The sequence below is a fragment of the Piliocolobus tephrosceles genome, chromosome 10 (assembly GCF_002776525.5).
Source record: "Piliocolobus tephrosceles isolate RC106 chromosome 10, ASM277652v3, whole genome shotgun sequence".
Lineage (NCBI taxonomy): Eukaryota > Metazoa > Chordata > Mammalia > Primates > Cercopithecidae > Piliocolobus > Piliocolobus tephrosceles.
The window spans coordinates 110,127,984-110,151,702 of NC_045443.1; the positions used below are offsets into that span (position 1 = coordinate 110,127,984).

A 23,719-nucleotide genomic window follows, 5' to 3' on the forward strand; every position below is an offset into this window, starting at 1 on the left:
GGCTGGGGATTAACTGATTTGAACTGGTTTTTCCTGAAGCAGTCCAAGGACTTGCATGACTGTGGTCTCTTTTTCTTCTAGTTGATCATACCAGGGTTGTCTTACACGATGGTGATCCCAATGAGCCTGTTTCAGATTACATCAATGCAAATATCATCATGGTAAGCTTTGCTTTTCACAATGTTTTCTGACCATACATTGCTAGCCTATTTTTGTATTTTAAATCCTTCCTCATGTCCTGAAAGCAACTTTAAGATGTTTGAAGAATTTTCTTCCTAAATTTCTAGCCTGAATTTGAAACCAAGTGCAACAATTCAAAGCCCAAAAAGAGTTACATTGCCACACAAGGCTGCCTGCAGAACACAGTGAACGACTTTTGGCGGATGGTGTTCCAAGAAAACTCCCGAGTGATTGTCATGACAACGAAAGAAGTGGAGAGAGGAAAGGTAAATCACAGAAACTTCTTTTCTGCTAAACTGTTTTAAAAGTGTCACATGTGTCAGATTGGCCATGTTTAGGAATTGAATAAATGAACTAAGCTTACTCTAACTGATTCTCTGAAAAAAAGGGACTAGGAGAAATTTGATTATGTTATTCCTTGGTGTAGTTTTCTTTATGTTTCTTCTGCTTGGGGTTTATTAAGCTTCTTGGCTCCCCGGATTTGTAGTTTTCCTTAAATTTGGATAATGTTCAGTCTTAGTTTCTTCAGATACATACCCTGGGCTGGGCATGGTGGCTAATGCCTATAGTCCCAGCACTGTGGGGTGTTGAGGCGGGTGGATCACTTGAGGTCCGGAGTTTTAGAGCAGCCTGGGCAATGTAGTAAGACTGCATCTCTAAAAAAAAAAAAAAAATTTACCCTGTCCAACCTTGTCCTAGGACACCAGTCATACATGTATTAGGCTACTTGAAGTTGTCTCGTAGCCCACTGACGCTTGGTTTATTTTATTCAGTTTCTTCCCCCGATGTTTCATTTTGAATAGCTTCTTTTGCTATGTCTCTAAGTTAATCTTCTGCAGTATGTCATCCGCTCTTAATCCTATCCAGAGTATTTTTCACCACAGACATTGTATTTTTCATCTCTAGAAGTGTTAATATCATCTATATCTTTCCTGTTAACATGTGTAGCATTTTCCTTACCTTTTGAATGTATGGAGTATTTCTGTTGTTGTTTTTTGTTTTTAGAGACAGGATCTCGGTCTGTTGCCCAGGCCGGAGTACAGTGGCACGATCTCAGCTCACTGCAGCCTCCACCTCCTGGTTCAAATGATTCTCGTTGCCTCAGCCTCCCAGGTAGCTGGGACTACAGGTGCGTGCCACCAAGCCTGGCTAATTTTTGTATTTTTAGTAGAGACGGGGTTTCACCGTGTTGGCCAGGCTGGTCTTGAAACCCCTGACCTTAGGTGATTCTCCTGCCTCGACCTCCCAAAGTGCTGGGATTACAGGAGCGAGCCACTATGCCTGGCCATGTTGTCCGTTTTAATTAACTCTGCCTAACTGTCCTCCCAAATGGTTGCCCCAGTGCTCACTCCCACCAGCAGCACCTGCCTAGGACGCATTACTCCATACCCTTTGAGACACTTCAGATTAAAAAAATAAATTGTAGCATCCCACACCTACAGAAAAGCAGACAAATCTTATCGAGTGACAGCCCTCTGTGTTATCTCGAAGTGAGCCCACCATGGTGATTTTTTTTTAAATATGGAAAAGTTCTGTGTTTTTGTTTGTGTTCTAGTGAAAGTTCTTTTTTAGATATCCTTTAATTGGTTTATTTAAGATTTTGTGTGGAATGTAGCAGTCATACCTATAAATTAAACCTAAGGCAGATGGAGAACTTTGGAGTTGAGCCTTCCTACTGTAATTTTCATATTGGATGTGAAGGGCAGTGTGATTTTCATTAGACTTTCATTGTTGTACTCCTAGTTGGTATACTTCTGAATACCTTTGAGGCCAGATCTGGCCATCGTGAAACAAAGGTTTCCTTCGGCAACTGCCTGCGGTGTTCTTGAAATAATAGACCAATTAAAACATATTTGTAGTTTCTGCTTCAGGCAAGTGTTTTTTGCCCTAAATGTGGATAGGAAGAATGAAGCCCTTCATCCTCTTTTTTGCCTGATTATAGCTGTAGGAGGTTCACCTGTTCTCAGAAGACATGAAGATTGTAAAGAGAGGGGTCTTGTGTTGCTTCAGAGGAGTCAGTATCAGTCCCTTTCAGAAGCTCTCCTGGATAGACAGGCATTAGGGCCAAATCACCCTGCCCCACCCCTCACCACCATGTCCTAGTCTCTGCTCCCTGTCTCATTCTTACTCTTTACTTTGGTGGTGCCGAGAGGATGACACGATGGGCGTTGATTCTCTCCACAGACCTTTCTGACAACCTACTGTCAGTATCCCCCCAGTGCGCAGAAGACAAACCAGACTGTGGACTGTGTTTGGTTCCTGGGCTCTATTTTAAAAGACAATGTATTAGTTCTCACATTTTAGAATTTGTTTGCCAAGGTTTCCACAGGAGTTTAGAAACTAGGGGGAGGGCTACAGCAGTTTGCTGATGTTTAAAGTTAGCTAAAACGTTCTTTTCAGGGTCATGATTTAATTTTATATTCTCTGGTGAGTTCCCTGTAATGACTAGGAGCAGTCCTCAGCCTTGATTGGCCAGTGACAGCATAGAGTACAATTAATATTAGGAGTGTTTATTTGGGGAAACTAAAATTTGCATCAAATTTGTCCGAGGTATTTGGATCTACAAAATACTGGAGGGAAAGCTGAATTGAGAATCATGATAAAAGACCACATCCTTTTTTTTTTTTTTGAACCTGTGTCTTGCTCTGTCACTCAGGCTGCAATGCAGTGGCATGATCTTGGATCACTGCAGTCTCCACCTCCCGGATTTAAGCGATTCTCCTGCCTCAGCCTTCTGAGTAGCTGGGATTACAGGCTGTGCCACTACACCTGGCTAATTTTTGTAATTTTAGTAGAGACAGAGTTTCACCATGTTGGCCAGGCTGGTCTCGAACTCCTGGCCTCGAGTGATCCACTCGGCTTCCCAAAGTGCTGGGATTACAGGTGTGAGCCACTGTGCCCAATCAAGACCACATCCTTTTATTGAACGTTCCTCCTACCATGTTTTCTTTTTTTCTTTCAATCAATCATTGACTCTGACTGTTGATGTCTGTAGCTGCTCTCTTATTTCCAGTTTTATAGCTGCAAATTTCTCTGTCTTCCTAAGAGACAAGGTAAATTTCTCTTGCTGATATTTGTGTCTTGGTGGTTTTGGAAAGTGAGTGGTGTGGATGACTGCCCAGAAAACAACAGAACACAGAAGCATTCTCTGCCCAGAACACATCACCAAATAGATACAAACTCATCTCACTGAGTGAAGTAGCTTCCTTTTTGGCAGCAAGAATGGTTTTCCTGGTGCCATATTTTTCAGTCCGCCTGCTCTTGAAGCCAGCAGCTACTGCAGACTTGGCATTCCTAGGCACCCAGTTAAGGGAAAGTGACGTGTAGAGGAGGTATCAGATAGGTCTGGATATAGAAAAAGCAGCTGGTTCAAAACCCCATGGGCTGCCTTTCTGTGATAGAGTTATTCACACTTGGGTTAGATAAGGCACAGAGTCCTCCTACACTGGTACGGAAATGAAGCAGACAGTCTGGCTCGTTGGGCAGCCTAGACTCCTCCAGAATCTGTGCTTGCCTTCCCTGTGGAGTGACTGGCAGATCTTAGAATTCAGACCTCAGTGGTTGCTAGCCAGCACTCTCACATTGGTTAGTCCTTCTCTCTGCATCTTTGATTCTTTAGCGATAAATAAGCAAGCATTGACTCTCTTTTGACATGTGCTTGGATCAGACAACTGCACCAGCCGCCTTTCTCCTCCCACTTCTGCCTGGTTCTCCCAGCACCTGCTTTTCTTGTTTGAACTCTTCCTTTTTTTTTTTTTTTGAGACAGAACCTCTCTCTGTCGCCCAGGCCGAAGTGCAGTGGCATGATCTCAGCTCACTGCAACCTCCGCCTCCCAGGTTCAAATAATTTTCCTGCCTCAGCCTCCCAAGTAGCTGGGATTACAGGTGCCTACTACCACACCCGGCTAATTTTTGTATTTTTAGTAGAGATGGGGTTTCACCATGTTGGCCAGGCTGGTCTTGAACCCCTGGTCTCAAGTGATCTGCCCACCTCAGCCACCCAAAGTCATAGGATTACAGGCATGAGCCACTGCACCTGGCCTGATTCTTTACAGATAAACAAACATTGACTCTGCTTTGACATGTGCTTGCATCAGGTAACTGCACCAGCTGCCTTTCTCCTCCCTTCTGCCTGGTCCTCTGAACGCCTGCTTTTCTCATTTGAACTCTTCTTTCCTTTTCCTTGAAAACCTGACAGATGCTAAACAGGCCATTTTCCATGTTGGTGGTTATTAAGCAAGACTTGAACATTTGTTTGTTGCTGGTTTAGGCTTTTATTTCAGAGTTCTTAGAATTAACTTTCTTTTTTTCTGATCCCTTCCAGAGTAAATGTGTCAAATACTGGCCTGATGAGTATGCTCTAAAAGAATATGGCGTCATGCGTGTTAGGAACGTCAAAGAAAGTGCCGCTCATGACTACACGCTAAGAGAACTTAAACTTTCAAAGGTTGGACAAGTAAGTATATTGTCGTATTCTAGAGACTTTGGGAATTGTTGATGGTGTGTAGGAATTCAGGGTCTTGCCGTTACTCATGTTTGCATACATGTATGCATTCGCTCACTCATTGATTCAGTAGCCGTTTATTGGGTTCCTTCTATGTGCCAGGTACAGTTTAGGCAGTACTGGTACATTGTGAACAAGGCAGTTGGTGTTCCTGCACTCATCAAGCCTGGGGAGATGGATGATTTAAAAACAAATAACTGGCCAGGCGCCGTGGCTCACGCCTGTAATCCCAACACTTTGGGAGGCTGAGGCAGGTGGATCGCTTGAGCCCAGGAGTTCGAGACTAGCCCTGGGTGGGAGATTGGGATAGGGTGACCTGAGTGGCTACAAGGCCTGTTAGGTGGCCTCTGCAGGGGCCTAGGTTGATGGCCTCCTCTCCAAGTATCCACAGACTTCCGTAGTTGTTCTTTTTTGTTCCTTCCTTTAGAATAGAATATTATATAAAATGTCAGAATAAACTGGGAGAGAAGCAGTAGATGTGAGAGGTGCCGGGGGGTGAAGTCTGCAGGGCATGAGGATTGTTTGGCTTTTGGAGGAGGAAGAGGGATTCAAGACCCATTGTAGAGGTCTGAGTCTGAGTGGACAGTGGTGCTGTGGCAGACACCACAAAAGCTGGAAGGAGGTCTGATGTGGGCACTGATTTGTTTTCTTCTGGATGTGTTCAGCTGGGCATCTGAACAGTCATGTGGACATTCATCTATTCATTCAGAGATATTTGTTCAATGACCTCTTGTTTCCTGGCACCATGCTGCTTGCTGGAGATAGAGCTGGGAAACAAAACAGATGGAATCCCTGCACTCCCAAGTGTACGCTGTACTGGCCAGTAATCTACCAGCCCAGTAATCGCACATATAAATATATCATTATAAACTGTAATCAGGGCTACAAAGAAAAAATGCAAGAGTTTAGGGTTCATTTGGAGGGGGAAGAAGGGGAAGGGACTTTTGTTTGTTTTTTTTGAAATGGAATTTTGTTCTGTCACCCAGACTGGAGTGCACTGGTGCATTCACGGCTCACTGCAGCCTCAACCTCCTAAGCTCAGGCAATCCTCTCGCCTCAGCCTCCCATGTAGCTGGGGACTACAGGCGTGTGCCACCATGCCCACCCAATTGTTGAATTTTTTATAGAGACAGGTGTCTCATTATGTTGCCCAGGGTGGTCTTGAACTCCTGAGCTTAAGTGATCCTGCTGCCACATGCAGCCTCCCAAGGTGCTGGGATTATAGGCGTGAGCCAGCGCATCTGGCCAAGGGAAGGGAGGTTCTTAAGGCATAGGGAACAATGTGTTTGAGTCAGCAAAGGAGGTTGTGGGGGTTTGTCCTAAGTGTAATAAGCAGCCAGAGTTGGATTTAAGCTTTTAAGAGATTCCCTTCCACCCCGTAAAGACTGGAGGGGGCAGGAATTGTTCTAGGGATTAGGACCAATTTGGAGGTACTGCAGTTGTCAGAGTAAAAAATAATAGGGCTTGAACTAGGCTAGTGGCCAGGGTGCCCGAAAGAAGAGGACCCAGGGCCGGGCGCGGTGGCTCAAGCCTGTAATCCCAGCACTTTGGGAGGCCGAGACGGGCGGATCACTAGGTCAGGAGATCGAGACCATCCTGGCTACTACGGTGAAACCCCGTCTCTACTAAAAAATACAAAAAACTAGCCGGGCGAGGTGGCGGGCGCCTGTAGTCCCAGCTACTCGGGAGGCTGAGGCAGGAGAATGGTGTAAACCCGGGGGGCGGAGCTTGCAGTGAGCTGAGATCCGGCCACTGTACTCCAGCCTGGGTGACAGAGCGAGACTCCGTCTCACAAAAAAAAAAAAAAAAAAAAAAAAGAGGACCCAGTAGAGCTGACTGGAGGCAGACGGGCAGGGATTCAGTGAAGGAGTGTACCAAGTGCGAGGGTGGTGTGCAGGGTGACTCGCAGTTTTCTAGCTTGAGAAGGGTCGGCGGGGGGATGGCAGTGGACCTGAGGAAGCTGGGAGGATCAAGGACCTCTTTGTGGACACACAAAGTTTGAGATGCCTTGGACACATTGAAGTGGAGTGGTCAGGGAGGCAAGGGTGGAGGTGGGATGCGGAGGTGAGGTGGGATGCAGAGCGTCGTGGATGAATTGATTTTGCTCAATAGAGGGACATTTTTTTCTGTGGCAACAGGAGGGCAGAAGGAGAAGGTGGCCACAGATGCTGGTAGGTGAACTGAGAGTGATTACTTTCCCCATCCTCTTGGAAGCTTGAGGCAAGGCCATCAACAGACAGTCAGAGGGAATAAGAAGAGAGAGAATATTTGAAGAAAGGGAGAAAAGATGAAATCGTAATTGTGTAGCAGGGCAAGAAGTCCAGAAATGTCTGTGCTGTGCCAAGTGCCCAGTAGAGGTGATGAACATGAAAATATACTGATACCCATCGCCTGGTTTTTCTCGAAGGACACTTGGCTCCTAGGGCACAAAACAGAAAGTACGTGGTTCGTCCAGGCCCGGGGCTTTGCATAGGTGCAGTGGATGGAGAGGAGGTCAAGGAGTGGAGGCACATGGTAGACAGAGACTGTCCCCAGAGCACGGGGACTCCTGGCTGGATGAGAGGGACAGTGGCAGGAGGATGCAATTGGCAAAGTGGAGGGAGGGCTCAGTGGTCTGGAGGCTACTTGAAGTGATGGGGGGACCAGAAGGATCTGCAAGCCAGTGTGGTTGTGGCCCAGGGTGGGATGTTTAGATTTCTGATGTCAGAGAGGGTTCAGTCATTCTGATGATGGGGAGGGGTGGAGGTTGAATCTACGGTAGAGATAGTGAGAGGAACTGGAACAATGTAGCTGTCAAGTAGAAATGGGAGAGAGGGCTGGGCATGGTGGCTCATGCCTGTAATCCCAGTACTTTGGGAGGCTGAGGCAAGAGGATTGCATTAGCTCAGGAGTTCAGGGCTGCAGTGAGCTGTGATTATGCCACTACACTCCAGCCTTGGCAACAGAGTGAGACCCTGTCTCTTAAAAATAAAAATAAAAAAAAGAAAAGAAGAAGGAGAAAAAAGAGAAAAGTATCTTTTTAAATCCCTTTTGAAAATGTCACTTAAGGCTGGGCAAAGTGGCTCACACCTATAATCTCTGCCCTTTGGGAGGCTGAGGCCGTGGATTACTTGAGGTCAGAAGTACAAGACCAGCCTGGCCAACATGGTGAAACCCTGCCTCTACTAAAAATACTAAAAATTAACTGGATGTGGTGGCACACACCTGTAGTCCCAGCTACTCAGGAGTCGAGTCTGAGGCACAAGAATTGCTTGAACCCAGGAGGTGGAGGTTGCAGTGAGCTGAGATCAAGCCACTGCACACCAGCCTGGATGACAGAGTGAGACTCTGTCTCAAAAAAAAAAAATCGCTTAGCTTAGATTGTCTCCACATATATAGGAAGAAGATGTAGCAAGAAACGTGATACTTTTTGGTCTTCTGTAGCCTTGGTGCCATTGTTGATCTTTATTAATTATCATTATCCTCAAAATAGCCGTAATGTGCTGAGTCTCTTCCTATTTGCTGGGCAGAAACTGAGTGTTTCAGCGAGCTTGTTGAGTCTTTACAATTGCATTATGAGAGAGAGAGATTATTATTCCCACTTTGCAAATGAAGAAATTGGGGTTTAGAGATATCCAAGGGCCACGTGAATGTGAGTGCCTGGAATTGGAGCCTAAATCTAGTCATCTGATAGCAAAGCCTGTGTTCTTATCTGCTTTGCATTAAATACAAGTTTAAAATAGAAAAATACTGACCAGGCTGGGTGGCTCACGCCTGTACCAGGCAGATCACCTGAGGTCAGGAGTTTCAAACCAGCCTGGCCAACATGGCGAAACCCCATCTCTACTAAAAATACAAAAATTAGCCGGACATGGGTGCATGCCTGTAATCCCAGCTACTTGGGAGGCTGAGGCAGGAGAATCGCTTGAACCCGGGAGGCAGAGGTTGCAGTGAGCCAAGATCACACCTCTGCACTCCAGCCTGGGAGACAGAGTAAGACTCTGTCTTGGGGAAAAGAAAAAAAAGAATGATACTACAATAGGAGTCTGTGTTTATATGGTGGGGAAGGTTGGGTATCAAAAAAACAAAGAGGAATGAATGTCTTAAGTGAATGCCTGTTTCCTCATCTGCCTCGTCTTCTGCTGGGAGGAGAGACCTGGGTCGCTTGAGGTCTCAGTTGCCTCCAGAGCTGAGTGCCACAGGGATGCAGAGGAACAGGGATATTACCTGTTGCTGGTAATTCAGAGAGATGATTCAAGGTATAGTTACCTGAAAGAACAAATTGCCATACCAGACCTCTTGGTTCATATGACAGAGGCAAAGAGTTGCCTGCAGGATTGCCAGAAAGGAGATTAGTTCTGGGAACCTCATGAAGAGGACCTCTCAGTGGAACCTGGGGAGATTCTTCTCTTCTCCATTGGCTCACATTGGATTTAGGAAAGCTCGGAACTGGGTGATTCCTCAACCTCTTGATTTATTTAATTCTTTTCTGGTTTTTCTTGGTTCTACTCCAGGGGAATACGGAGAGAACGGTCTGGCAATACCACTTTCGGACCTGGCCGGACCACGGAGTGCCCAGCGACCCCGGGGGCGTGCTGGACTTCCTGGAGGAGGTGCACCATAAGCAGGAGAGCATCATGGATGCAGGGCCGGTCGTGGTGCACTGCAGGTGACAGCTCCTGCTGCCTTTCTAGGCCACAGCCTGTCCCTGTCTCTTAGCGCCCAAGGCTTGCTTTTACCTATCCACCCCTAGCTTTTTAACTGTAGAAAGAATTTAGTATCTGTTTGAGGCATAGAGCAACTGCATTAGGGGACATTTTGATCCCAAGGCATATTTCTCCTAGACCCTACAGCACTGCCATTGGCCATGGCCATTGTAACATGCTCAGTTAAAACAGCGAAGACTAAGTCAGCATGCTCTCTGAGTCCACTAGAAGTTGTGCATTAAGCAACTTCATCCTTGCTCTGCAGTTTCTCCTTATTCTTTGTGATGTTTGCTTTGTAGCTATTGACTGCTTTGTAGGTATTGAGGTGATGGGGATGTAGTGGAAATAGACCTGATTCTTGAGGATCCCTTAAGTCATTTTTGCTTGGTTCCCTTTTTTCTTCTTTTCTTCTACGATTCACCTCCTTGTGGTTCTGTCCTCTCTCTCTCTCTTTTTTTTTTTCGTTTTTGAGATGGAGTCTTGCTCTGTTGCCCAGGCTGGAGTGCAGTGGCACCATCTTGGCTCACTGCAACTTCCGCCTCCTGGGTTCAGGCCATTCTTCTGCCTCAGTCTCCCAAGTAGCTGAGATTACAGGTGTCTGACACCATGCCCGGCTAATTTTTGTATTTTGATAGAGACAAGGTTTTGTCATGTTGGCCAGACTGGTCTCGAATGCTTGACGTCAAGTGACCCACCTGCCTTGTCCTCCCAAAGTGCTGGGATTGTTAAGTGTGAGCCACCACACCCGGCCCATTCTGTTCTCTTCTACCATAAATATATTTCTCCCCCAACACTATATTTGTTTGCTTCACAAGATTCCAGCCACTTTCTACCAAGGCCTTTGAAGGAAGCTGTGCTATGACCTTTGTAATGAGTCTGTGGGCTGCTGATTCTCCAGTTTGGGCTTCATGATTATACTGGGGAACATTGGGTCTCCTAAATCTCATTCATTTCTTGGGCAGGTAGATATATGTGAAACTTTTTTATTTGTCCAGTTGTTAAAGAAGCTACCATTTATTGAGCCAGCCTCTGAACACAATGTTTTTTGTTTTTAATTTTTTAAATTATTTATTTCTTCTATTTCAGTAACTTTATTATTATTATTTTTTGAGACAGAGTCTCACTCTGTCACCCAGGCTGGAGTGCAGTGGTGTGATCTCAGCTCACTGCAACCTCTGCTTTCTAGGTTCAAGCAATTCTCATGTCTCAGCCTCCCGAGTAGCTGGGATTACAGGTGCATGACAACGTGCCTGACTAATTTTTGTGTTTTTGGTAGAGATGAGGTATTGCTATGTTGGCCAGGCTGGTCTGGAACTCCTGGCCTTAAGTGATCCTCTTGCTTCAGCCTCCCAAAGTGCTGGGATTATAGGCGAGAGCCACTGTGCCCGGCCCTCTTTCAGTAATTTTGGTGTATTTTTTTGTATACGATTCCTGTTTCATTCTGTCCAACCAGCACTCTGTATGGTATGTGCTGTTGTCCTCATTTCACAGATGCGGAAACTGAGGGTCAGAGAGGTTAAGGGACTTACCTCAGGCACGTTGTACTGGAAAAGCTGAACTCCAAGAGCAGGTTTGGGCCGACTCCAAAGCTGTATGCTTTTTGCCAACATATTTTCAAACACAAAGAGACAATTTTATAAATAGCTCCCAAGAGTAGACATTGTTTCTGTTAATATTAATGGCTTGGTTTTGAGTCTGAAACCCCCATGAATGATTCTGTTGTCCCTGCTTTTTGTCCTTCTGCCCGCAGTGCTGGAATTGGCCGGACAGGGACATTCATTGTGATTGATATTCTTATTGACATCATCAGAGAGAAAGGTGGGTCATCTGGCGGGCAAGAAGCGACAGTTTCTGTTTTTAGTTTATGGAAGGAAAGTGCTCATGAAAACAGCCTAGGGAAGAGAGGTTGAATAGGAAAAGTTTTTCACAAAAATCTGGCCTGAAGACTTCAGTGTGTCTGCTTGAGAACAGAAGTGACACTATTTGAGCTTTTGGCATAAAATGAAGTCTAAGAGCTGCTGAACCCACTGCCATGGCCTTTTGTTGCATACACAGTGGTAGTCTCTATCCAGCCACCTGAACCTTGTTTACAGTATGGGGTGATTTGTTGGAAAGTGAGGGAATCCTGACCTCTGCCACTTTATTATTTATGTAGTCTTCTGGGATCTTTGGTATTAGTCAGAAGTTCAACACTGTAGCCATTGCAACATGCTCAATTAAAACAACAAAGACTAAATCAGCATTGTCTGTGAGTCCACTAAAAGTTGTGTATTAAACAACTTCATCCTGGTTCTGCAGTTTTTCTTTATTCTTCTTGATGTTTCCTTCATAGGTGTTGACTGCGACATTGACGTTCCCAAAACCATCCAGATGGTGCGGTCTCAGAGGTCAGGGATGGTCCAGACAGAAGCACAGTACCGATTTATCTATATGGCGGTCCAGCATTATATTGAAACACTACAGCGCAGGATTGAAGAAGAGCAGGTACCAGCCTGAGGGCTGGCATGCAGATTTGCACTCTCTTTCTAGGCCTCTTGGATACGCTCTCCTTTTGAGCAGGAGGAGAGGCTCTGATAGACAACTGATTTGGGAATGGGAAACAAACTCCCAACTAAAAGGGCCTCTGGAAACTGTTAATTATTCTCTACTTCTCAGCTCTGATGTTTCACTGCAGAGGAGCTTAGGGAAGGGCACCATCCTATCAGCCTGGCCTGCCAGATTGAAGAACTGCCATGCAGAAAGGTTCTGATGTTCCCAGGCTCATGTGGCAAGCGTAAAACTCAAAGCCTTGAAGTTTCTAGCCTGTTCCAGCCTTGATCCAGGCCATGTTTATCCTGATTCCATCCTTTAAAACGAATGCCTCACTCTTAATAGCGCACGGCAGTTTGAACCACTAATTTGGTCGAGTTGGAAACAGTGAAATTTCAATTTTAATAAGCTGTGCATAATGAAGAGGAATGTGGAATTGGAGCCTTTCCATCTGAAGCTATTCATAACAGGCACAAAGCTGAGTTAATTAGGAATATGCTGAGATGAAGGAAATGAGGAGAACTGCTCTTTTGGGGGCTGTGCTTCTCTCCCCCACCCCTCAACCCCATTGCCATGCTGCAGATGGGGTAGTGTCTAAACATCAGTGACGATTGCCTGCATTACTCTGCTCATTGCCTTCCAGAGAACTCAGCTTCTCCAAATGCTGAGCTCTTTTCAGAATGGGACCTGCCACCAATATTTGAAAGATTTCTAGCCTAGCAGAATAGCAGCCATGTTATCAAAGTTTGGTGGGCCAAAGTAAAGTAACTGCTAATTAGTTTAGTAGGTTTTCAGTCCACATAGACATATGGGATTGTTTTATTGTACATAGACATCTTCAGAAACTGTATGTATAGAAATGTAAGGTCAAAATTTGAACTTCAGTGCTTTATTTTTTAAATTTTTTATTTATTATTATTATTATTTTTTGAGATGGAGTCTTGCTCTGTTGCCCAGGCTGGAGTGCAGTGGCATGATCTCAGCTCACTGCAAGCTCCGCCTCCCAGGTTCACGCCATTCTCCTGCCTCAGCCTCCTGAGTAGCTGGGACTACAAGCGCCCACCACTGCACCCGGCTAAATTTTTGTATTTATAGTAGAGATGGGGTTTTACCGTATTAGCCAGAATGGTCTTGATCTCCTGACCTCGTGATCCACCCACCTCGGCCTCCCAAAGTGCTGGGATTACAGGCGTGAGCTACTGCACCTGGCCAACTTCAGTGCTTTAAATCTGAATTTGTATTAAGTGATATGAAATATTTAGATGTAAGTTACTATAAGTAATTTTATATATGTCTTACATTATACTTAGTTTCGCCCAAGAATAGTTAGGCAAAAAGTTGCCCAAAGAGAAGGATTTCCTAGTAAATACAAAGAGAATGTAACATAGTTACTGCAAGTTGGAGCATGTTCAGGAATGTCTTTTTTTTTTTTTTTTTAATGAGAGCGGTCTCTCTCTGTTGACCAGGCTGGAGTGCAGTGGTGCAATCATGGCTCACTACAGCCTCAGTCTCCCGGGGTTAAGCGATCCTCCCACCTCAGCCTCCCAAGTAGCTGGTACTACAGGCATGTGCCACCACACCCAACTAATTTTTGCATTTTTTGTAGTGTCACGGTTTCGCCATGTTGCCCAGGCTGGTCTCGAACTCCTAGGCTCAACCAGTGCTCCTGTCTCAGCCTCTCTGAGTAGTTAGGACTACAAGTTTGTGGCACCATGCCCGGCTAATGTTTTTGTCTTTATTTTGTAGAGACAAGGTCTCACTGCGTTGCCCAGGCTAATCTTGAATTCCTGGGCTCAAACAACCCTCCCACTTTGGGTTTCCAAAGTGTTGGGTTACAAGTGTGAGCCACTGAGCCCAGTGACCTCTGGGTTTTAAAAATGTGTAGGCTTCAATTATTTATTTTTAAAAATGAAATCCTGCATGTATAGTTTTCTGCATTGTGTGGTTTGAATTTATCTGGGAACTGGCTGCCTGGCTGATTGTGGTAAAGTAAGAAGTACTTAATTTAGTAGAAAGTTTAAATGACAGACACAACTTTAAACCCAGCTGATTTATAAATGAAGCCAAAGAACAAAACTCATTCAGGATAATTGGTTATTCTAAAATACAGTCATTTCTAAAATTATGAAGTGTTCATGACCTTTGGGAGTGAAAGAATTTGCTAAAAAAGGATCAGTGAATAAAAGGAACGATGGGTGAAGAACTGTGGGGAAGGAAGAGAAGAAACAGCACACGGAAGGAAGAATATAAAATCAGATGTGGGAATCCAGGGGAAAGTGCAAACGAAGCAAGATTGAGAAAATTCTCAAGTTTTTATAAACAGTTCTCACGCTCTGCCAGTTCCTTGGACGTAGACTTTTTTGTTAACTTCCAATTACAGTAGTGGAAAAAAAACCCCTCAAATTTGCAAAAGTAGTCTGTGGAATTTTCTTTACCCAGCTTTCCTGACTTAACTTTTTAGCATACTTAACTTTATCATTCATTTATTCTGTATGTTTAAAATTAACAGTGTGAATTGTAAAAGGTAAAATGTTTGTTGGTTACAAACATTTATACCCCTTTGTCTCTAAATAGCATTTCATTTTAAAAAATAAATAATCTAAGCCTACACATTCTAAAATGTGTATATTTTCTAAAAATAAGGCCTTTCTCTTACATAACCAATGTCACAATTATTTGGTACAGTGATCAAAATCAGAAAACAAACACTGATATAATACTATCATCTAACCTACAGACCATCCTCAAATTTTGCCAGTTTGTCTTGCTAGTATCTTTTATGAGTTCAGGGTCACACAGTGCATTTGGTTATAATGTATCTTTTTTCTCTTTTTTGAGACAGAGTCTCACTTTGTTGCCCAGGTTGGAATGCAGTGTTGCGACTATGGCTCACGGCAGCCTTGACCTCCTTGGGCTCAGAGGATCCTCCCACCTCAGCCTCTCGAGTAGCTGGGACCACAGGCATGAACCACCATGCCTGGCTAAGTTTTGTATTTTTCATAGAGATGGAGCTTCACCGTGTTGCCCCAGTTGACCTTGAACTCCTGGGCTCAAGTGACTCTTCCACCTTGGCCTCCCAAAGGGGGATTACAGGTGTGAGCCACCACACCTGGCCAGTTATTAGTATGTTTAGTCTCTTTAATCTGGAACAGTTTCTCAGTCATTCTTTATTTTTCATGGATGTTTTTGAAGAGTTTAGGCCAGCTATTTAGTAGAATGCCTCTCGATTTGGTTTTGTCCAGTGTGTTCTCTTGACTATATTCTAGTCATGCATTTTTGGCAGGACTGTCACAGAAATGTTATTGTAGTCTTCTCGGTACATCACATCAGGTACACAGTGTTGATCTGATTCATTACTAGTGGTGTTAACTTTGATCACCTGAATAAGGTGGTATCTGTCAAATTTGTCCACCATAAAGTTACTTGAGCAAAATGTAGCTGGGACTACAGGCATAGCAAAAAATGTAGCAAAAAGTAGTATTTTTGCTACATTTTTTTAAGCAAAAAAGTATTTTTCCCTTTTAAGTTAATCTCTTGACCATAAAGTTATTGTATTTCCCTTTTAAGTTAATATCTTGTTGGTAGATACTGGAGACTGCGTAAATTACCTATTTCTCATAATACTTTTTGCCTACTAATTTTATATTCATTGATTAAATTCTTGCCTAAAAAATTATTACTGTGGTATTTGCCAAGTAGCAATTTTCTGTTTCCACCATTGCCTTTCCCCCAGCTTTTAAAAGTATAAGTGGCAAAGAAAAATTGTATATAAAGTATACACCATGATATTTTGATATATGTATACTTTGTGAAATGATTTTCAAAATTGAGTTAAATAATGCAGCCAACATCTCAGTGACTTTTTTTTTTTTTTTTTTTGAGATGGAGTCTTGCTCTGTCACCCAGTCTGGAGTGCAGTGCCACAATCTTGGCTCATTACAACCTCCACCTCCCAGGTTCAAGCGATTCTCCTGCATCAGCCTCCCCAGTAGCTGGGATTACAGGCGCCCGCCATCACACCTGGCTAATTTTTGTATTTTTAGTAGAGATGGGGTTTCACCCCGTTGGCCAGGCTGGTCTCGAACTCCTGACCTCAAATGATCTGCCTGCCTCAGCTTTCCAAAGTGCTGGGATTACAGGTGTGAGCCACTGCGCCCAGCCACTCTTAGTAAATTTTAAATGTACTTTTTTTTTTTTTTTTTTTTTTTGAGATGGAGTCTCCCTTTGTCACCCCGGCTGGAGTGCAGTGGCATGATCTTGGCATACTAGAACCTTTGCCTCCTGGGTTCAGGTGCTTCTCCCACCTAAGCCTCCCAAGTAGCTGGGACTGTAGGCATGTGCCACCATGCCTGGCTGATTATTGTATTTTTAGTAGAGACGGAGTTTCACCATGCTAGCCAGGCTGGTCTCGAACTCCTGATCGCAGGTGATCCACCGACCTCAGCTTCCCAAAGTGCTGAGATTACAGGCATGAGCCACCATGCCCAGCGACATTACATTATTATTAACTGTAATCACTATGCTGTACATTAGATCTCCAAAATGTATTCATCTTATGTAACTTCAAGTTTGTACCCTTTGACCAAAGTCTACTTATTTTCCCCACCCTCAACCCCTAGTAATCACTGCTTTAATCTCAGTTTTTATGAGTTTGACTGGTTTAGATTCCACATACAAATGAGATCAGGCAATGATGGTTTATTTCACTTAGCATAATGTCATCCATGTTCTTGCAAATGACAGGATTTTCTTCTTTTTAAAAATAATATTCCTGCCGGACACGGTGGCTTGCGCCTGTAATCCCAGCACTTTGGGAGGCTGAGGAGGGCGAATCACTTGAGGTCAGGAGTTCGAGACCAGCCTGGCCAACATGGTGAAACCCCATCTCTACCAAAAGCATAAAAAATTAGCTGGGTGTGGTGGCACACGCCTGTGATTCCAGCTACTTGGGAGGCTGAGGCAGGAGGATCTCTTCAACCCAGGAGGCGGAGGTTGTAGTGAGCGAAGATGGTGCCACTGCACTTTGACTTGGATGTTGATGTTGTTTCACTTGTTTATTTTTACTTTTGTTCCCTGTGCTTTTGGTATCAAATCCTAAAAACCATTGCCATGACCACTGTCATGGTGCTTTCCCAATATGCTTTCTTCTAGAACTTTTTAGGTTCATCATTCCCTTTTCTGTTTTTAGTTGCAAGCCTACCATAAGGAAGGGCTTTTCTTTCTCCCTTATTTATTTATTCGTGTCTATCAGAATGGGCACCTTACTACTGTTTTTGTTGTTATTGCTTGAATTGACTTGAATTTGGCTAGTGGGAACCTTTTCAGATTGGGTACTCTGTCCTTTTGATCTGTTTCCATTTTCAAGCACTTCTTTAGACTTTAGAAGATGGTCTAGGCTCATCTTCTCCTTTCCCGGCCATTTTTCAAAGGAACCTGATTCCTTTTCGTGCAGAGTAGTAGTTTGAAACCAAGATCTGGGCACTGGGTCTGCTTGTTTGTACTGGTGCAATGTTCTTTGAATTGCTAATTAGCTGATCAATTACTGCTCTGTTTGAGTTCCCTCTCTGTAAAACCTCACATATGTGTACAGACAGTCCCTGACTTAAGATGGTTTGACTTATGATTTTTGATTTTATGATGGTTTGAGAGCAATACAACCATTCTGTTTTTCACTTTTCATTCAACACTTTATTTTAAAATAGGTATTGTGAGATGATATTGCCAACCTATGGGCTAATGTAAGTTTTCTGAGCACGTTTAAAGTAGGCTAGGTTAAGCTGTGGTGTTTGGTAGGTTAGATACCTTAAATGCATTTTTGACTAGTGATATTTAAACTCACTTATGATGAGTTTATTGGGATGTATCCCCATGAAGTTGAGGAGCATTATACATATCTCTGTATAGTAGAGTGAGTTCCTTATACCTTTCATCCAGTTTCCCCTGAAGTTAACATTTTACCTAACCATGATACATTTATCAAAACTAAAGCATTAACATCAATACATTGCTATTAACTAAACTCTAGAGTTTAATTGGATTTTGCCAGTTTTCCAGTGAATATCCTTTTTCCATTCCAGGATGCAATTCACGATCACACATTGAGTTTGGTCACACTTGTCTCTGTAGTCTTCTCCAATCCGTGACAGCTTCTTAGGCTTTCCTTGTTTTTCATGACCTTGATGATTTCTTTTTCTTTTTTTTTTTTGAGACGGAGTATCACTCTGTTGCCCAGGCTGGAGTGCAGTGACATGATCTCAGCTCACTGCAAGCTCTGCCTCCCGGGTTCATGCCATTCTCCTGCCTCAGCCTCCCGAGTAGCTGGGACTATAGGCACCCGCCACCACGTCCGGCTAATTTTTTGTATTTTTAGTAGAGGCGGGGTTTCACCATGTTAATCAGGATGGTCTCGATCTCCTGACCTTGTGATCCACCCGCCTTGGCCTCCCAAAGTGCTGGGATTACAGGCATGAGCCACCATGCCCGGCGACCTTGACGATTTTTAAGAGTACTGGTCACATATCTTGTAGGATATCCCTCAACTTGTGTTTAATCTTATGTTTTCTCATGATTAGACTTAAGTAATGGAGTTTTGGGAAGAATACCACAGAAGTATATTGTTAAGTGTTCTCATCACTTGGAGGTAAATGTTATCAACATGGCCTGGTGATGTTGAACTTGTCTGTTGGTTTAGTTAGTATCTGCCAGATTTTTCTCGCTGTATAATTACAAATCCTCCTTAACTTATGATGGGATTACAGCCTGATAAGCCCATCATAAATTGAAAATATCATAAGTCAAAAATGCATTTAAGGCACCTAACCTACTAAACATCACAGCTTAGCCTAGCCTGCCTTAAAGGTACTCAGGACACATTAGCCTACAGTTGGGCAAAATCATCTCATGGAAAGCCTATTTTGTAATAAAGTGTTGCGTATCTCATGTAATATGTTGAGTATTGTACTCAGAATGAAAAACAGAAGGGTTGTATTGCTTTTGCACCATCATAAAGTCAAAAAAAACCTGTAAGGCAAACCATCATGAAGTTGGGGACTGCCTGTACTCTTTTCCCCTTTCCCTATTCAATTCTTTGGAAGAAAGTTGTTTAGTTCAGACCATACTCAAGAGAAAGGAAATAAAGCTCCATCTCTTGGAGCTTAATTGAAACTGGAATGACTGGTTTCTACATACCTTATTTACAGTCCCTTTGTAAGAAATATTTGTTCCTTCTCTCCATTTGTTTATTCCATTATTTATATTGATAGAGACGCATGTATATTTATTTTATACTTTGGGTTATAATCTATTTTTCTTGCTCAAATTGTTACAGCTTTGGCCACTGGGAGGTTCTTCAGATTGGCTCCTGTGTCTTTTGACATGTCCCCACCCTCTTGTTTCTGAGTACTTCTCTACTTTGGCATTACAAAAGATGTTCCAGGCTCCTCTTATATTGCTCCCTGCCGCAGCCCTAGAATCACCCATTTCTATGGAGCCCTGGTTCCTTTTACTTTAGACTCTGGGGTTGAGAAACCAGTCTGGGTGTTGGGTATGCTCATTGCTGCTTCTAGGCCCTCTCAGCAGATCGAGCTAGAAAACATATGGCTGTATATGAATCCATGGATTCACATGTATCTATCATTGTTTTCTGTATCTGGCCATCTGTATATATATTAAGCTAAACATGAGTTCATACTGATGTCTCAGACTCTAATCCATTGCTGCAGGGCTCATTCTTGCCTTCCTCTTGCTTATTTGTGACTTCTTTCTCCAACAGGGAAAAACCCCAGTCTCATTATCACCAACCTATCTACTCATTTGTTCAACCCTGGTATAGGTGTAAAGTAGTTTCAGAATTACTAACCTATACCCCTGTGAGAATTGTATTTGCCAACTAGGCACTTCTTCTTTGAAGGAAATAAACACCACACAGGGAGCATCTCTACACTTCAGCATGCAGAGATCTGAACAATGTTTTCTCTGAGTGAATCATACTGCAGGACAGAAATTACTTTTAAAGATTCCATAATGGGTCAGGCCTATAATCCTGGCATTTTGGGAAGCTGAGACGGGCAGATCACCTGAGGTCAGGAGTTCGAGACCAGCCTGGCCAACATGGTAAAATCCCATCTCTACAAAATTACAAAAATTCGCCAGGCGTGGTGGCATATGCCTGTAATCCCAGATACTGTGGAGGCTGAGGCATGAGAATCACTTGAACCTGGGAGGCAGAGGTTGCAGTGAGCTGAGATTGTGCCACTGCATTCCAGCCTGGGCGACAGAGCAAGACTCTCTCTCTCAAAAAAAAAAAAAAAAAAAAAAATCCATGATAGCAGAGCTAGAATAGAAATGGGGTTGCACAGGCTGAATTTCAGTTGTTGCAACATTAAACGAGCAAGATTTAAACTGGCCTTTTGTGGCACGTGATATTTGGCTGCTTGTATTTTATTAAACACTTTCTTTTTGTTTGGTGTCTGTCATTCCTTTGAGAAATATTTGAGTGCCTTTTCTGTTGCAGACATTGATTAGATGCTGAGGTTGTAACAATGAAGAAGATAGCCATGGTTGTTGCCTCGTGGAACTGAAGTTTTACCAGATGTAAAATTTGAATTAACATGAGACTGTGCCCCCATGTGCCCTATTGTTTCTTCACACAGCTCCCTTCATTTCCTTGGTTTTTTCATACTTGTTCATTCATTCCTGCATTAATTAAAGTAGGTTGTACTGTGCCAGGCACTGGGAATATTTAAGTAGTCGTGTTCCTGAAATGGAAATAAATCCAGCAGGGTTGGAGTAGAAGGAGTTGGGGTACAATGTGAAGTGTGATGGGGGGATTAGAAAAGTAAGCTGAGACCAGATTTTTTATTTTGGAGGGAGAGGTGGGGCTTATAGGCATATTACAGATTTTAGACTTTATTTGGAGGGAAATGGAAGTCATTGAGGAGTCTGAAGCAAGGGAGTGGCATAAAAAGATCCTCATTTTAGGTCAGGTGTGGTGACTCGCACCTGTAATCCCAGCACTTTGGGAGGCTGAAGCGGGTGGATCGCTTGAGACCAAGAGTTTGAGACTAGCCTGGGCAACATGGTGAAACCCTGTCTCTACCAAAATTACAAAAATTAGCTGGGCATGGTGGCTCATACCTGTGGTCCCAGCTACTTGGGAGGCTGAGGCATGAGAATCACTTGAACCCAGGAGGCAGAGACTGCGGTGAGCCAAGATTGTGCCACTGCATTCCAGCCTGGGTGACAGAGTGAGACTTCATCTCAAAAAAAAAAAAAGAGACCCTCATTTTGAAAGAGGACTCTGGCTTGAGGGTGAAGAATGGGTGGGCTCCAGGCTTGAGCAGCTGCAGGGGCCGGTGAGGAGCTGCTGCAGTGCTGCATGTGAGAACCCGTCATGGTTTGGTCAGAGTGGGTGGGACTGACAGTGAGCACAGAGCGAAGTAAAACCAGCAAGATTTCATGATGGGATAGTGGAAGGAATCATGGTGTTTGTAGTCTTCAAATGTGAACCCAGAGTGCACTGGACAAGTAGTCTAGGCTGCTCTGTAACCAAGGCAAGTATTTTCATTTTACCCTCTCTTCCTGCTTTTGGCCTTTGATTTTTTGTAATTTAAGGTTTATGAGTGTAATCAGTTACTTCACATGGAAAGATACTTAATACCAGATGATTTTGGAGTCTTGTGATCGATCCTTTCTCTCAATCTTGGTTGTGTGTCAGTTGGCAAGGCCATAGGATTTATTATGAACATTGCAGAAGGCTTGGTTACTGTGCTGTGACATTGAATTTGGGTGGAGATAGATCAATTTCAGATGATTTTCTAGGCCTCAGAAACACATTGCCCTCTACTCCACAAACACAAATCAAAACAAAACAATCCCTATTCCCTGAGAATTTCTCTTGATCTATCACACAGCCTGGGCTGTCACAGTACTGAGACGAGCCCATCTGATTTGTGAGTCAGTTTTATTTCTTGGTCTTCTATAGAAGCTAAAAAGTTCCAACATTTTTTTTTCTTTTTTTTTTTTGAGACAGAGTCTTGCTCTGTTGCCCAGGCTAGAGTGCAGTGGCGTAATCTCAGCTTACTGCAAGCTCTGTCTTCCAGGTTCAAGGGATTCTTCTGCCTCAGCCTCCAAGTAGCTGGGACTACAGGCACATGCCACCATGCGCCCGGCTAATTTTGTGTATTTTCAGTACAGATGGGGTTTCACCATATTAGCCTGGATGGTCTCGACCTCCTGACCTCATGATCCGCCCACCTCAGCCTCCCAAAGTGCTGGGATTACAGGCATGAGCCACCATGCCTGGCCCAAGTTCCAACATTTTAATGCTTTTCCTTGGATTCCTTTGAGTCATTGAAGTAATTCCTGTTTCATTTATACGAATTATTCCACACTAGAAAATTCTGTTGTAATCACTTTATGTATTAATAGAAATACTGATTTCTATTTTCAAGGAAGTATTGAGTAGGGAGGGGGAAATAGGGAGTAACTGTTTTTTTTTTTTTTTTTTTTTTTTTTTGAGACGGAGTCTCGCTGTCACCCAGGCTGGAGTACAGTGGCCGGATCTCAGCTCACTGCAAGCTCTGCCTCCTGGGTTCACGCCATTCTCCTGCCTCAGCCTCCCGAGTAGCTGGGACTACAGGCGCCGGCCACCACGCCCGGCTAGTTTTTGTATTTTTTAGTAGAGATGGGGTTTCACCGTGTTAGCCAGGATGGTCTCGATCTCCTGACCTCGTGATCCACCCGTCTCGGCCTCCCAAAGTGCTGGGATTACAGGCTTGAGCCATCGCGCCCGGCTGGGATTAACTGTTAAATGGGTATAGAGTTTCAGTAATACAAGACAAAAAACTTCAGAGATCTTCTATACAGCAGTGGGTACATAGTTAACAATACTGCACATCTAACAGTTTGTTAAGAGGGTAGATCTCATGTCATGTGTTTTTAAAAATTACTTTTTAAAAAAATTGAGTAAAAAAGCAGTTTTCAATTCCTATTTATTATAGATATAAAATTTTTATTTTAAAAAGTGAGTTGAGATTTTTAAACCTCAGGATAAGTTTTTTTTTTTTTTTTAATATTTTATTATTATTTTTTGAGATGGAGTCTCACTCTGTCACCCAGGCTGGAGTGCAGTGGTATCTTGGCTCACTGCAATCTCCATCTCCCAGGTTCCAGTGATTCTGGTGCTTCAGCCCCTAGAGGCGTGTGCCACCCCCCCCGGCTAAGTTTTGTATTTTTAGTAGAGATGGGGTGTCACCATGTTGGCCAGGCTTGTCTTGAACTCCTGACCTCAAGTGATCACCTGCCTTGGCCTCTCAAAGTGCTGGGATTACATGTATGAGCCACAGTGCCTGGCAGGTAAGTTTTAAAATAATGATCTCTGCTGGCTGGGCATGGTGGCTCATGCCTATAAACCCAGCACTTTGGGAGGCTGAGGCAGAAATATCACTCGAAGCCAAGAGTTTGAGACCAGTCTGGGCAACATAATGAGACCCCCTCTCCACAAAAAGTAAAAAAAAGATTTGGCTGAGTGTGGCATGTTCCTGTAGTACCAGCTATTGGGAGGCTGAGGTGGGAGGATTGCTTGAGCCCAGGAGTTTGAGGCTGCAGTGAGCTATGATTGGACCACTGTGCTCTAACCTGGGTGACAGAGTGAGACCCTGTCTCTTAAAAAAAAAAAAAAAAAAAAAATGGGCCATGTGTGGTGGCTCACGCCTGTAACCCCAGCACTTTGGGAGGCCGAGGCAGGCAGATCACTTGAGGCCAGGAATTTGAGACCAGCCTGGCCGACATGATGAAACCCCATCTCTCCAAAAAATACAAA

At 43.7% G+C, this 23,719-nt stretch overlaps 1 protein-coding gene across 2 annotated transcripts in view; it reads left to right on the top strand.

Annotated features, from left to right (window-relative positions):
• PTPN11 (protein tyrosine phosphatase non-receptor type 11) overlaps window positions 1-23,719 on the top strand; it is a 99,224-nt gene that overhangs the window by 65,708 nt on the left and 9,797 nt on the right. The window contains exons 8-13 of one of the 2 annotated variants that reach the window (XM_023203824.1): window positions 82-161; window positions 288-446; window positions 4,505-4,636; window positions 9,166-9,332; window positions 11,120-11,187; window positions 11,702-11,853. In XM_023203824.1, coding sequence (XP_023059592.1) covers window positions 82-161; window positions 288-446; window positions 4,505-4,636; window positions 9,166-9,332; window positions 11,120-11,187; window positions 11,702-11,853 — 758 coding nt within the window. The remainder of the gene's footprint in view (window positions 1-81; window positions 162-287; window positions 447-4,504; window positions 4,637-9,165; window positions 9,333-11,119; window positions 11,188-11,701; window positions 11,854-23,719) is intronic. The other variant, XM_023203831.1, reaches the window with a different exon arrangement.